Below are 13,791 nucleotides of genomic sequence, written 5' to 3'. Positions count from 1 at the left end.
GACACAGTGAGAAGACAGCCATTTGCAAGCCAAGGAGAGAGAAAGGGCTCCAAAAAAACTAAACCCGCCAACACCTTAATCTTGCATTTCAAGGCTCCAGAACTGTACAGAAAGAAATGTTCGTTGATTAAGCCACTGAGCCTGTGGTATTTTGTTATGGCAGCCATGGCAAAATAATATAATGATCAAAAGAGAAGGATTTCTCTTTAGAAAAACAAGTCAAAATTCACTTTCTCTCAATATATGAAAAATCATTACTTAATTATGAATTAAAGCTATTCAACTTTAATATTGTTACTGAGGAATAATAAAAGAAGTATATTAATTTGGCTAATACTTTTATTTATTCTAAATAGCAACATAAAACATTCTAAAATAAATGCAACATGCTTCATGTTTTCTTTTTTCTCTTTTTAACATCTTTATAGGAGTATCATTGCTTTACAATGTTGTGTTAGTTTCTGCCGTATAACAAAGTGAATCAGCTATATGTATACATATATCCCTATATCCCCTCCCTCTTGCATCTCCCTCCCACCCTCCCTATCACACCCTTCTAAGTGGTCACAAGATGCTTCATGTTTTCAAGGGACATTTTTAAATATGTTACTTTTAATGAAAGTGAAAGAGCCATACCTTGCCCTGTTTAGCGATGGTTTTAATTAGGAAGTCAGTTCTCACATTGTCAACATTTGGCACCAGGATGGAGCCATATTCTGGGGTGATATTAGATGGATACACATATTCCTCAGTACACGTCTTCCAGTGCATCCACTTACCTGAGGTGAACAGAGAACATTTACATCTTCTTATTCCTATTAATAATTTAATTCCTAATTATAATGAGCAGACTTCCTTGAATCTCATGAAGCCATCTTCCAAAAATTCCCCACAAAGTAAAATGCATTAAATTCAGACATCTAAGTATTTCAGCATGTGTTCGCGGAGTCAAAATTTCCCAAGAAACTATTTCCAAAGTGGTAATATTAGGAAATAGTAAGAAGTATCTTGGAATTTTCTTTTTAAACATGTAGGTTTTCAAAAACAAAAAGTGTGTATAGAAATACAGGACAGGGGACTTCCCTCGTGGCGCAGTGGTTAAGAATCCACCTGCCAATGCAGGGGACACAGGTTTGATCCCCTGTCCAGGAAGATCCCACATGCCACAGAGCAACTTAGCCTGTGCACCATGACTACTGAGCCCGTGCACCACAACTACTGAAGCCCGCGTGCCTAGAGCCCGTGCTCCACAACAAGAGAAGCCACCTCAATGAGAAGCCCGCACACCGCAACGAAGAGCAGGCCCCGCTCGCCGCAACTAGAGAAAGCCCGCGCGCAGCAACAAAGACCCAGCGCAGCCAAATGAATAAATAATTTATTAAAAAGAAAAATACAGGAGAGTGATAGTCGTATATACCTAAAATCATTTTTCATTATGTACTTCCCTAACTGTAAAACCAAAAATAAAACATCCTAGGATGCCATATATAAATATTATGTATATTTGTACTTCATATATGTGTATATATGTACTTTATATATATGTATGCACATTTAAATAAACTTAAAGTATTGCAATACATGCATAGATACAGATGTATAGATATACACACCTATTTCATAAAAATATACCTACTTTGTCATTTTTTTATAAGTTGCTGATTATATCGAATGAATGGCTGAAATCTGATTTGGTGATTTTTTTTAATTTGTTTTTATTTCATTAAATGTTCAGTACACGATATATTTAACAAGAAAATGTGCATTGGGAACTCAATTGAAATAAATATTTGAAAAAGAAACAATTGACTCTCTTTCATACGCACATAAACATTTCCATTTCAATTTTACAGCCAAGAGTTTTCATTACCATTTAGAAATATAGATGATAGCTAGCTAGCTAGCTAGCTAGATGATAGATTGATAGATGATAGATAGATGATAGGTAGATAGATAAATAGAGTGTAAATATTAGCCATTTTGAAAAAAACTGGTCCCACGTGTGATGGATGGATAGAAGAGAGGTGCTCACCATCAGATGCGACGTAATAGTCAAACATGGTGTCGTCAGGCCCTGCTAGAGGCGGCAGGTCCAAGGCTAGCCTCTCCTGGGAGCACAGCCAGTGTTCCATGCGGCGCCGGCCATCCAGTTCCAGCACTGCCCCGACGCTCCACATTAGGGAGAAGACGTAGAGTCTCCCCAGGTGCTCCGGCGTGACCTCCCCACCTTGTTCCTGAGCACGAAAGAAACTTTTCTTTTACTTACTTAATTCTCAAACCAAAACTTGGCTTTGACATTTTAATGAAAATAGCAAAGATCTAAAAGGGATAACAGTTTTCCCCCAAAACAAGAATGAGGGAAAGATGAATAAAACTGGAGAACAAATGCAGAACTGATCTCTGGGAATACCAAGCTGGTCTCCAAAATAAATTCTGAATGCTTGTTAGACGACTGAGAACCTGCCCCTAATCCTCAAATCTGTGGTTTGCTTTGTGGAAAAAAACAAACAGAAAAAAGAAATGAAAGAAAAACACAAAATATGCACTGTCCATGTTTGAAACCTCCCCACTTCCCCATGGTTCTAAGAATCATGTTCAAATATCACAGACCCTGCACAGTATGGCTCAGCTAAAAGGAGAGAGAGTTCTAGAAAGTTAAGTGATTTACCTTGGAAGGGATCAGGCCTTGAAGCATGTTGATGCTTTGCATGATCACAAAGGCCTCCAGCATCTCCATCTGGTGTTCTAAGTTCTGAATACTGAAGTGATACAGGTCTGGAAATGACTTGGTGTACAGCTGACGAAGAATTTCAGCTTCTTGAGGCGAACGTTTTTTAAGAAAACCCTGTTGGTTTGCAGATGCATGCATTAATTGAATTTATTAGCACACCAGAAAAATGGCCATTTTTGGACAAAAGTTTCTAAATATCGGTTAACAATAATAATAATAATATCTAATGATTATACTGCACTTCTGATGTACCAGACCTTGATATAAATTCTTTCATGTATTACCTCATTTAATGCTCAAAACAACTCTGTGAGGTAGGAATTATTATTATCCTTTTACAGATGAGGAAACTAAGGCCCAAGGAGTTTAAGCAACATGACCAGGATCCCACAGCTGGTAGGTGTCAAAATTCAAACCCAGAGTCTGATTCCAACATCCCTACATTCAGCTACTACACTACACATAAGCTCAGGTCTTGAAGCAAGATGGAGGGAAAAGTTTTCGGCTCTCGATTAAAATATTTTGGAGAAAATGAGGAGGCATATACATGGAAATAACTTAGAAAAAGAAAAAGGAATAAAAGATGAACAAAGGAAATCCATCCCCAGATTTTTCAAACTAGGAAACAAAGGTTTATCACAATTTTATTTCTTCTAATTTAATGAATAACCAATGTAGAAAAAATATCAAAGAATACTCAGGAAAATGGGGAATTCAGTCATTTGGAAACCCAATCTTAGGAAACTACATGTGATTCATAACAAAATATCACTTAACACAATATTTTCTTCCGGTGAGGAAAGTTCCCTTGGCATCAAGAGATCAGGTCATTCTTAGAGATTCTGAACAGAAGCAATAAAATATTGATTCTCAATCATCCATCATTTCATGAATTCAACATGATTGCACAGCAACAAAAAGGAAACACAGCACTTTCAAGCTCATGGTGCTATGCAATCAGCGTGGCTCACAGAGGCTCGTGGATTCCCATGAACACAACTTCCCCATTGGTCTGCCCTCTAGTAGTTCTCTCAGAGCTGCCCTGCCCTGCTCTAAACACCTCCAGTCTTGTGAGGCTTTCTTCTTGCTAGCCATTTGTAAGCAACTTAGCGGTAAAGGCCTTATTCAGCCTCAACATGGACAGATATAATAGAAGCTCATTTCATAAATAGCAAACTGTAAATATTCATTAGCAAATAGTGTAAAAGTATTGTTTAAAAGCCTTTGTGAATTTAAAGTATTTGGGGGAAAATCACAAATTCATTTTCACTTGGAGTTTGCTGCATCTGTGGTTACCAAGGCTGAATGCATTGTGGTACTTTTTTAAAAAAAATTTTTAAACACAATAACTCCTGCACCTTCCTCCTCAGAGATTCTAAATTGATAGACTGAGGTATGACACAGTCATCTGTATTTTTTTTTCTTTTTTTTTTTTTGTGGTACGCGGGCCTCTCACTGTTGTGGCCTCTCCCATCGCGGAGCACAGGCTCCAGACGCGCAGGCTCAGTGGCCATGGCTCACGGGCCCAGCCGCTCCGCGGCATGTGGGATCTTCCCAGACCAGGGCACGAACCCGCGTCCCCTGCATCGGCAGGCGGACTCTCCACCACTGCGCCACCAGGGAAGCCCAGTCATCTGTATTTTAAAGAACTGTCATTGGTGATTATTCTTGCAAAGCCAGGGTTGAGAACTCTTGCTCTGTATTCTTCTTAAAGGATGGATAATTTAACTGTGAAATCTGAAATCTTCAGAAGCATTTTCAATGACATATTAAACTGTACTTCAGTATCATTTTGCTTTAAAATCCCCTCCTTCTTCACATCTTCATCTACTTGATTTAAAATATGAATTCATAAGTTTTCAATCAAAATTATCTCCGAAAAACTTATGTAAATAAAAATAATAATTTGACCAACAATGTCAAAAAAGATTTTACAGGTGGCTTGTCTAATAAGCGTTCTTCCTTACACTATAATATTTATTTAGTAAAATATCTAAGTATGCAAGGCATTCAATTATAATCTTATGATAATCAACATACTCTAACATACATTAGTAGTAATAAAATAATATACCTTATCATGAATTGAAAAGATATTATCTGAAATATTATTTCCAAGTGTGAACTTAAAACTAACGTTATGACTATTGAATCTCATAAAAATTCTTTATATAAATTTTAATAAATTGTCTCTTCGAGTTAATATTCTAAGACAGTTGTGTTCATGGGAATCCACGAGCAACTGAATGAGTACCTTTTTAAAATATCATGAATCCCCAAAGTGATACAATTAAATTTTCCTTATTCACTCACAGTTTGGTGGGATTGTTTTTTTTAATATTTACTTGGCTGCGCTGGGTCTTAGTTGTGGCATGCGGGCTCTTAGTTGTGGCATATGGGATCTAGTTCCCTGACCAGGGATCAAACCCAGGCCCCCTGAATTGAGATCTCAGAGTCTTAACCACTGGACCACCAGAGAATTCTCTAGTGGGATTATTGATTCACCTAGGCCTTGCAATTATTCCCCAGCCCACGGGGTGTAATTCACAGGTCTAAAATTATCAGAACCGAAGAACCCTGAGCACTGAAGAAACCTGTAAGGGACAAACTGGGCTGAAGGTCCCAGAGCATTCAAGGATCTTCCACAAACATCAGCATTAAAATGCAATTACACCAACAGGTCTGCAGAAAAATCAGCGCACACTCTAAAAGAATGCTAAAGGATCTGTTTCCCTCTTTAATTATACAAAAAAAAAAAAAAAAAAGATTCCAATCATACCTCAAGAATAGGACTCCAATCAAGGACAGAAGAACTCATGAAAACCATCCCATTTCTTGAGACAGTAGCAGGCGAAGCATTGTCAATGTTATGAGGTTCGAAAACAATCTTGCAGTTTGGAGCCATGGGAATCCGATCACCATTGGCAAGGGTTAGAGTTTTGTTATCATCCAAAACGGAATTCAGATTTTCAATCCAGATGGCATCTACTGGCCCATCAAGAACTATCCAGATATGCTCCCCTAGAACATCCCAAGGGCAGGGAGAAAAGCATACACACACATATATGCATATATACGTAACTACTACGCTTGAAGAAGTGCTATAATTTGATGTCATTTTCATTAATTTTTAAATAAAGCTTTGATCTAAATGATTATCGTATTTTGTCACAGAGGACTCTTCCTGTTCTTTATATAGCAGTTGTTTCAAGCCCATAATCAAGAAAAAGTCATTAGTCATTGAACAGATATTCCCTGAGCACCTTCTCTGTATCAGCACAGTTCAAGGGATATTGTGATAAAAAAGACAATATCCTGCCTTCACAGAGCTGACTTTCTAAGGGGTAGACATGACAATCAAACCAATATGCAAAGAAATATATAAGAAAAATTCAGCAGGATAAGAGGGTGAGGCATTTTAGATAAGGTGGTCAATGAAGTATTTCTGGAGGAGAATGAAGTGATGTAAAGATCTAGAGCTAGAATTTTTCAGGCAGTGGAAACAGTAGTTGCAAAGGTCCTGAAGTGGGTACAAGCTTAGGGTGATCATGTTCCAGGAACAGCGGGAAGTCGAACCTGGTTAGAAAGAAGAAGGGAAGGGGGAAAGGGATGTGAGTGATGTCAGAAAGGCAGAGCCACGGAATCCATTCTGGTCTGCACACGTTTAGTCTGAGATGTCCAACAGACAGCCCATAGAGCTGTTGAGTTGGGAATTCAAGGGCTAGAGATTAAAATGTAGAAGCCATCAGCTTAGAGATGGCATTGAGAACCATGGCCTGGGTAAGTTTCTTCTGGATCACAAGTATAGATAGAGACAAGAGGTCTGAGGACACAAGCACTTCAACGTTTAGCCTTCTGGTAGGGTCTCCTCCACTGCTTCCTCCTTCTGGCTGAGTTTCAGTGAAACAGAAGTAGGAGGCGAGCCAGCCAGTAAGGTATCCCTGAAGTCAAGTGGTGGAAGAGTTTCAAGAATAAGAGTGATTGGGCTTCCCTGGTGGCGCAGTGGTTGAGAGTCCGCCTGCCGATGCAGGGGACGCGGGTTCGTGCCCCGGTCCGGGAAGATCCCACATGCCGCGGAGCTGCTGGGCCCGTGAGCCGTGGCCGCTGAGCCTGCGCGTCCGGAGCCTGTGCTCCTCAACGGGAGAGGCCACAACAGTGAGAGGCCCGCATACCGCAAAAAAAAAAAAAAAAAATAGAATAAGAGTGATTAACTGTGCCAGATGCTACTGAGAGCAGGGTTATACTGAGAATCGATAGAATGTCCAACAGAAACGCCCTTGTAAATTTAGGTGTTCAGTTTAATAGTTACTCTTAATTTCTTAACCACGAGTTAACTCTTACTTACCAACACCATGACCAAGTTTGCAGTTCTAATTTTTATCTCTAATTTAACAACTGTGGAATATTCTAAGTCAAATCAAATGCTATGAAATTCCTAATCGTGCTCATTCAACTAGCAGTTTAAGTAAAATGATGATCTGATCACCAGAGTCCCTGTGAAAGAAAAAGCATATGTTGCCTTTCTAGAAAGGATTTAAGAAGAAACCTCTCTAAGCACCTATTCTTTAAGGTAACATTTGGTTACTGGATCTGTGTTTACACAGGATTACTAGAACAAATCAGACACAAAATTTTATTTTATTCCCGTATAACAACAGCAATTTCTAATATGAGCACGCTTTAGAAATGAAGCGCTTTCTTTTCTCTTTTAACAATTGGTGTTGGGTTGATCAGCCACATTCTCTCAAAGAGAACGTCAGTGGTGCCACTTTAAACGTTTTTCAACAGAACACTGTTGCCCAAAGTGTGGACTCGTGAAGTAAGCCAAATGTCTTGTCCTCCTCCTATATTCTTATTTGTCCCTGCAATTGCTTGCACTGTGCTTTTCTCTTACTTATTCAGGAGTGAGAGGAGAATTGCTATCATCTCTTCCATCTGAGCTTATTTTCTGGGACCACTGGGCTCAAGTCCCTAAGTTAGAGAATATTCAGAGTGAACCACTAGCCCTTAAGGAGTGTGTTTAAACAAAAACCAAACACCCATGTACATCTAAAAGAGAACAATTTGTTAGACTTCATTTTTTGATATACACAATTTTCTTTCCAAAGAAGCCCATTTCCTCCTGTGATTTTATAGGAGACTCGGTTTTCTAAAAATAGGCCATACTTAAACAAGAGTACCACTTTTTAACGCTTCAGTGAAAACAGTGATGATGAAATCACTTGAATACAGTACTATCAATGTTCCTTAACAGCTTTTTCTAACTATTTTATCCTAAGTTTTCAAAGGAATATAGAAATATTTTTTTCAAAAGGAAAATAATTCCCTTTGTAACCAAAAAAAAAAGGGGGGGTAGTTTTAAATACACTAACCAGTCATTTCAGTATTTCAACATTCACAAATATCATACTGATTTATGAGTTCTTGGTCTAGGATAAGATATAATATGGAGACTACAGTTGTTCTACTAACTTTAAATAGCCACAAAGGATGTTATTTAGAAGTACATGTCAGAAATTATACTTGTAATTCATCTTCTACCTTTCTTAGCCCTCAATGTTTTCCTCCAAAGAGTAGAAAATATCCCATCGGTCCAATCATTCGTTGCCACGTCAAGCCGACCAAACATCTGTGGAGCCGTAATCGCTTTGGGATTCATCCTCATTTCCCGGTGTGGTTTTCCACAATCTATACCAAGTAAATACAAATTTTAAACAACTCCCATGTAGAATGAGCCATCATTAGGCAACATTGAACCAATTTGCAGTGTACTGTCAGCAGGTGTTCAAAACATGAAAAAATGCAAAATTACATTGAAAATACATGTCTTACTGCATTTCAAGTTATCATAATTACCCTCATTATATTTTATTGACTAAAGCACTTTTTATCTTCTGGAAAAGAAAGTTGCATGTTACATAAGGGGAAAATGCTACCATGCTGGAAGTGATGAAGGAATTAATGTAGGATGGAAGTTCTTCAAATTTCACAGCTCAAAACTCTTTTGGTTTATGGCGTATTAGATTAACTTTTATAACTGAAATGTCACTTAAAGACACCTGATTCTCTCCATTAACAGCTTTGATTTGCTGAGATATGGTCTTACTCATTTGGAAAAAAATCAGCTAAACTAATGTTACAAAAATCAAGGATTTTTCTTCTGTGGTCAGCTTCAGAAAAGGTATTCAAATCTTTCAAACCCTAAAACTATTCTTAAATAAGATGGACTCTGTACATAGGGGATGGTAGTTACTAAGTAAAAAATTGAAGAATAAGATTTAAAGTATATTATATGTGGAATCTAAAAAAATGGTGCAGAAGAACTTATTTACAAAACAGAAATAGACTCACAGACATAGAAAACAAACTTATGGCTATCAAATGGGAAAGGGTGGGGAGGGATAAGTTAAGACTTTGGGATTAAAATATACACACTACTATATGTAAAATAGATAATCAGCAAGGACCTACTGTATAGCACAGGGAACTCTGCTCAATATTCTGTAATATCCTAAATGGGAAAAGAACTTGAAAAAGAATAGATACATGTATATGTATTAACTGAATCACTTTGCTGTACACCTGAAACTAATACAATATAGTAAATCAACTGTATTTCAATTTAAGAAGTTTAAAGATTTAAAGTATAAAATCATAAAAATAGAGGCTAAAATATTACATACTGTGTGAAAGATTGACAAACACAGGCACACATACATAGATATGTACACTGGAAAAGGTGTTACATTAAAACCTATCTAGAAAATTAGAGAATAGTTCTCTTTTTCCAAAATCACAAAAAAGAATCAGGGTAATTATTTGCAATATTTTACAGTGCTGAAAAATTCAACTTAGTCACAGTTCAGCTTTTTCAATACATGATATCCGTAAGACTGGCAACATTTTTAAAAAATCTAATCACACTTTACAAAAGGCCAGCAACCTCTTCAAATGTATCACAGGTGAAAACTGGACTTGGTCTGTTGCCCATACAAGAGAAACTATCAAAAATTATTTCATTATGGTTGTAGGTAGAATTATATCATTTTCATTTAAAATATGATACCATAACATTTTTATAAGAGCACTCTAAGGAAAAAAAAAAAAGGTTGACTTTTTAAATGTTGGTTAAACTAATTCCTCTTAACTCTTCTCCTAGGCATTTCGTGACTGTCCTGATCACTCCACCTTCATGGACTCTGCCCCAGAGTAAGCACCCTTTTCTTGCTGTCACCTTCTTAGGACCTCCTTATGGAAGTTCCCAGACAGCCCCTCCTGTCCCAGTCTATTCTCTACGTGGCCACCGGATGGTCTTCTACACACAGGGCTGATCACACCACTCCCCAGCTCTATGGCTTCCCATCACCCACAGGATAAAATCTCGGTATTTATTGTGACTTACAGAGCTTCTCATGACATGCCCTCTGTACTAATTTGAATTCCCCCTGGAAGCTAAGCCTGAGACAAAGACATGGGAACTGAGAGTTTGGATTCAGGGGAAAGAGAGAGTGAGACAGGAAAGGAGAGAGAGCCAATAAAGGGCTCATTGGTGAGCCGGTCACAGATGGAGTGTCCCTCTAAAAGACAGGAGGTGGGACATTTCCCTTCCACTCCTTCCCTCATTGGTTAAGGGTATGGCTGCCTCAGGAGCGTTAATTCTCACCCAACTCCTTCTTCCAGGCTGAGCCAGTTCTCTAGCTTCAAGGAAAGTCATAAGGCTGAAAAACCGGGAGACACCACTGGCATCTGGGGGAAAAACTCTCCAACAGTTGCATCTGCAGCAGGAGAGGGCCAAAGGGATGCGGCCCTAGGCACCAATAGCATCTGCTATACCTCGTCATCTCCCCCACTCCCACAAATTAGATTTCATCCATGCCAGAGAGCTTCTCCAGGCATATCAAGCTCTCGTCAGTCCCTCCTACCTGCTCAGCCTCTTCATTCTGCTAAGAATGCCTTTCATCCATCTGCTACTCAACCCGCAAACCTCAGATGAAGTAGCACCTGCTCTGTAAGCCTTTCTAGAATTCCTTCGAAAGGTTTCTGATCTCCTTTGCCTCTGCTCACATCATAATTGTCCAAATCTTCCTCATGTCCAATCTTCCATGCTGAGTTACAATTACCTGTGTCACTACACTACACTGTAAACTCCTTAAAGACATGGTCATTTTTTTTCCATGCCTGCTTTCCCATTTCTAGTACAGAACCTCAAAGTACAGAACATCAAAGATATTTGATGAACAAATACATGACGAATAAGGGAACAAATAACATACATGGGTCCTGCAGAAGTTCAACCCAATTACTTTCTCAATCTTTTGGATAATCCAAGTTTTCAGTAAAAAACAATATCATTTAATATAACAAATGTTTACCCTACATACTAAAACCAAGAACAGGTTAATAAACAGAAAATAGTCTCATAATTTATTCATCTTTGCAAAGAACTTCTCCAAAACCAGTGATGCCATATTGATTACATCATTTAGACATATTATACACAATGTATCTCTATTGTTTAATATTTAGTACTCATTTTGTTCAAGTCATTGTACCCAGTGCATTTGTAGTTTATTATTAACAGAAGGCAGCTTCATAACAACAACAAAAGCATCTTGAAGCATAATTTGAGAACAAGAATACATCATTTTAATGCTATGTAAAAATCCCAAAGCAGAACCTTAATAGTACACATGAAAACCATGTGGTAAGTTTTGCAGGTGTGACCTCTCAGTTTTGGTGGAGGTAGGTGCTAGCTGAGAGCATAAGCCTGTCTCAGTGTGAAGACCCCCTGGTAGAGTCCTGAGGTACAGAATTCACTCTGTCCCATAGCTGAGGAAATTGAGACTAAATCTAATGTATGCAGGACCCTAGAATAAATACAGACCATAGTCACCAACCAATACCTATGCATTGGGGTTCCATGAGCTGACTGGAAACGCAGCCGGGCAGCTTTTCCTTGTGGGACAATGTATGATGCATTCTAACAGCCAAAGTTCTGTGAAATTTTGGAACTGCCATGGCTAAGGGCTGCGAATACTTTTAAGAAGGAAGTCGTCAATGTCTAATCAGAACCAGAGAATACAAGAATAATCATGAAAAAGGTAATGCCCATTATCCTTAGATAACTTTAGGTTAGGGACTTAGATGTAAAACTTAGGGACATCTGGAAATTAAATACATTTATTTCACTTCACAAGAAAAATATCTGATTCTGGGTGGGAAATTAGTTTATAATTAGGGTGATTTTTCAATACATAGAATTTAAGAGTTGGGATTAGAATTATAATTATATTTATTGAGAGGTAGCACCTTGTGTTAAGTCATAAGTGGCAAATGGTATGGTTTACTGGGAAAATTCTGGGTTTTTCGTTAATGGGACCTGACCTTAATTTTGAGTCTCATCATTTACCATCTTTTTGACACTGAATATTTCTGAAGTTAAATTTTGACTTTTTGGTACAAAATGGGGATAATGATAGCCACATCTCAAGATCATTTTGAAAACTAAATGGCATAACATATGTAAAACATGTAGCACAGTCCATAAAATCACTTTAAAAAAATGTTTTTCCTGAAGCATTATTCAGAAAAGCCAAGATATGGAAACAACCTATGTGTCTACCAATGGATGAACGAATAAGGAAGATGTGGTATACATACACAATGGAATGTTATTCATCCATGAAAAATAAGGACATCCTGACATTTGTGAAAACATGGAGGGACCTTGAGGGCATTATGCTAAGTGAAATAAGTCAGACAGAGAAAGAAAAATACTGTATGATATCACTTATATGTGGAATCGAAAAATGTCAAACCCAGAGAAACAGATTGTAGAACGGTGGTCACCAGGGATTGGAGGTGAGGGAAATGGGGAGATATTGGAAAAGGGTACAAACTTCCAGTTATAAGATTAACAAATTTGGGGATCTAATGTACAGCACGGTGATTATAGCTAATAATACTGTATCATATACTTGAATATTTCTATGAAAGTAGATCTTAAATGCTCTCATCACAAAAAAGAAATGGTTATTATGTGATACGATGGTGGTGGTAGCTAATGCTATGGTGATAATTTTGCAACATATAAATGTATCAAATCAACACACTGTACACCTTAAACTTGCACATGTTATGTGTCCAAATTATATTTGTATACGATAAAGCTGGAAAAAAACGTTTTTCTCCTCTGGCCCATTAATGTACTGTGTTATCTCTAAAATCTACCCAATAGTCAAAAAAGTAGCATCCCCTCCTATAAATATATGCTAACATACATCTACATGTGTGTCCCTCTTGGGGCATTCACATGTGTCACAACAGTTTAAATGTGTCTCCAGATTGACCGCCCCTTACCTGCCATGGCGTTCATCAAGGTGTGGATGCAGGCGGTTTTCCCTGCTCCACTAGGCCCCAGGGTCATCATTCCATGCCGCACTCTCTGTGTTTCAAATAACTGGATGACTTTCAGCTTCCAAGGAGGATGGTTGATTAAACCAGCTTCTTCAACCTGAAAACATAACAAACCGCCCACATTGGGCCACATGAACAGATATCTGGACTTACCATTGTGCTCAAAATAAGTATAGACATGGAGCGAGGTTAGAGAAATGGGGAATTATGGTTAATGCATATGAAGTTTCAGTTGGGAAAGATGAAAAAAGTTCTGAAGACAGACAGTGGTGAGGTTTGCACAATACTATGAATATGCTTAATGCCACTGAACTGTACACTTAAAAAATAGTTAAAATGGTGCATTTTATGTCATGTGTTTTACCACAATGAAATATATATACTTTTGGCTGCACCGCAGGGCTTGTGGGACCTTAGTGCCCCAACCAGGGATGGAACCCGGGTCCACGGCAGTGAAAGCCCAAGTCTTAACCACTGGACTGCCAGGGAATTCCCAATAAAAAAATATATTGCATAAAAAATATATATACATAGGCAAAAGCAGGCTGAACATAATCAAAATTATATCCCAGGCAAACAAGAAACACCTATAATTAGATCACTCCCTAACACCATACACAAAAATAAGCTCAAAATGGATTAAA

The 13,791-nt window shown here is 38.1% G+C and overlaps 1 protein-coding gene across 1 annotated transcript in view; it reads right to left on the bottom strand.

Moving 5' to 3' along the window:
- The window catches only part of DNAH5 (dynein axonemal heavy chain 5), a 288,911-nt gene that overhangs the window by 102,775 nt on the left and 172,345 nt on the right, over positions 1 to 13,791 (bottom strand). The window contains exons 42-47 of the mRNA XM_060007206.1: positions 13,091 to 13,244; positions 8,273 to 8,419; positions 5,511 to 5,752; positions 2,669 to 2,845; positions 2,033 to 2,234; positions 637 to 779 (exon numbers count right to left, since the gene is read on the bottom strand). Of these exons, the coding sequence (XP_059863189.1) occupies positions 637 to 779; positions 2,033 to 2,234; positions 2,669 to 2,845; positions 5,511 to 5,752; positions 8,273 to 8,419; positions 13,091 to 13,244 (1,065 nt within the window). The remainder of the gene's footprint in view (positions 1 to 636; positions 780 to 2,032; positions 2,235 to 2,668; positions 2,846 to 5,510; positions 5,753 to 8,272; positions 8,420 to 13,090; positions 13,245 to 13,791) is intronic.

The sequence above is a fragment of the Delphinus delphis genome, chromosome 3 (assembly GCF_949987515.2).
Source record: "Delphinus delphis chromosome 3, mDelDel1.2, whole genome shotgun sequence".
Classification (NCBI taxonomy): domain Eukaryota; kingdom Metazoa; phylum Chordata; class Mammalia; order Artiodactyla; family Delphinidae; genus Delphinus; species Delphinus delphis.
The sequence above is the reverse complement of the archived record's forward strand: the minus strand, read 5'-3'. Positions and strand labels throughout refer to the sequence as shown.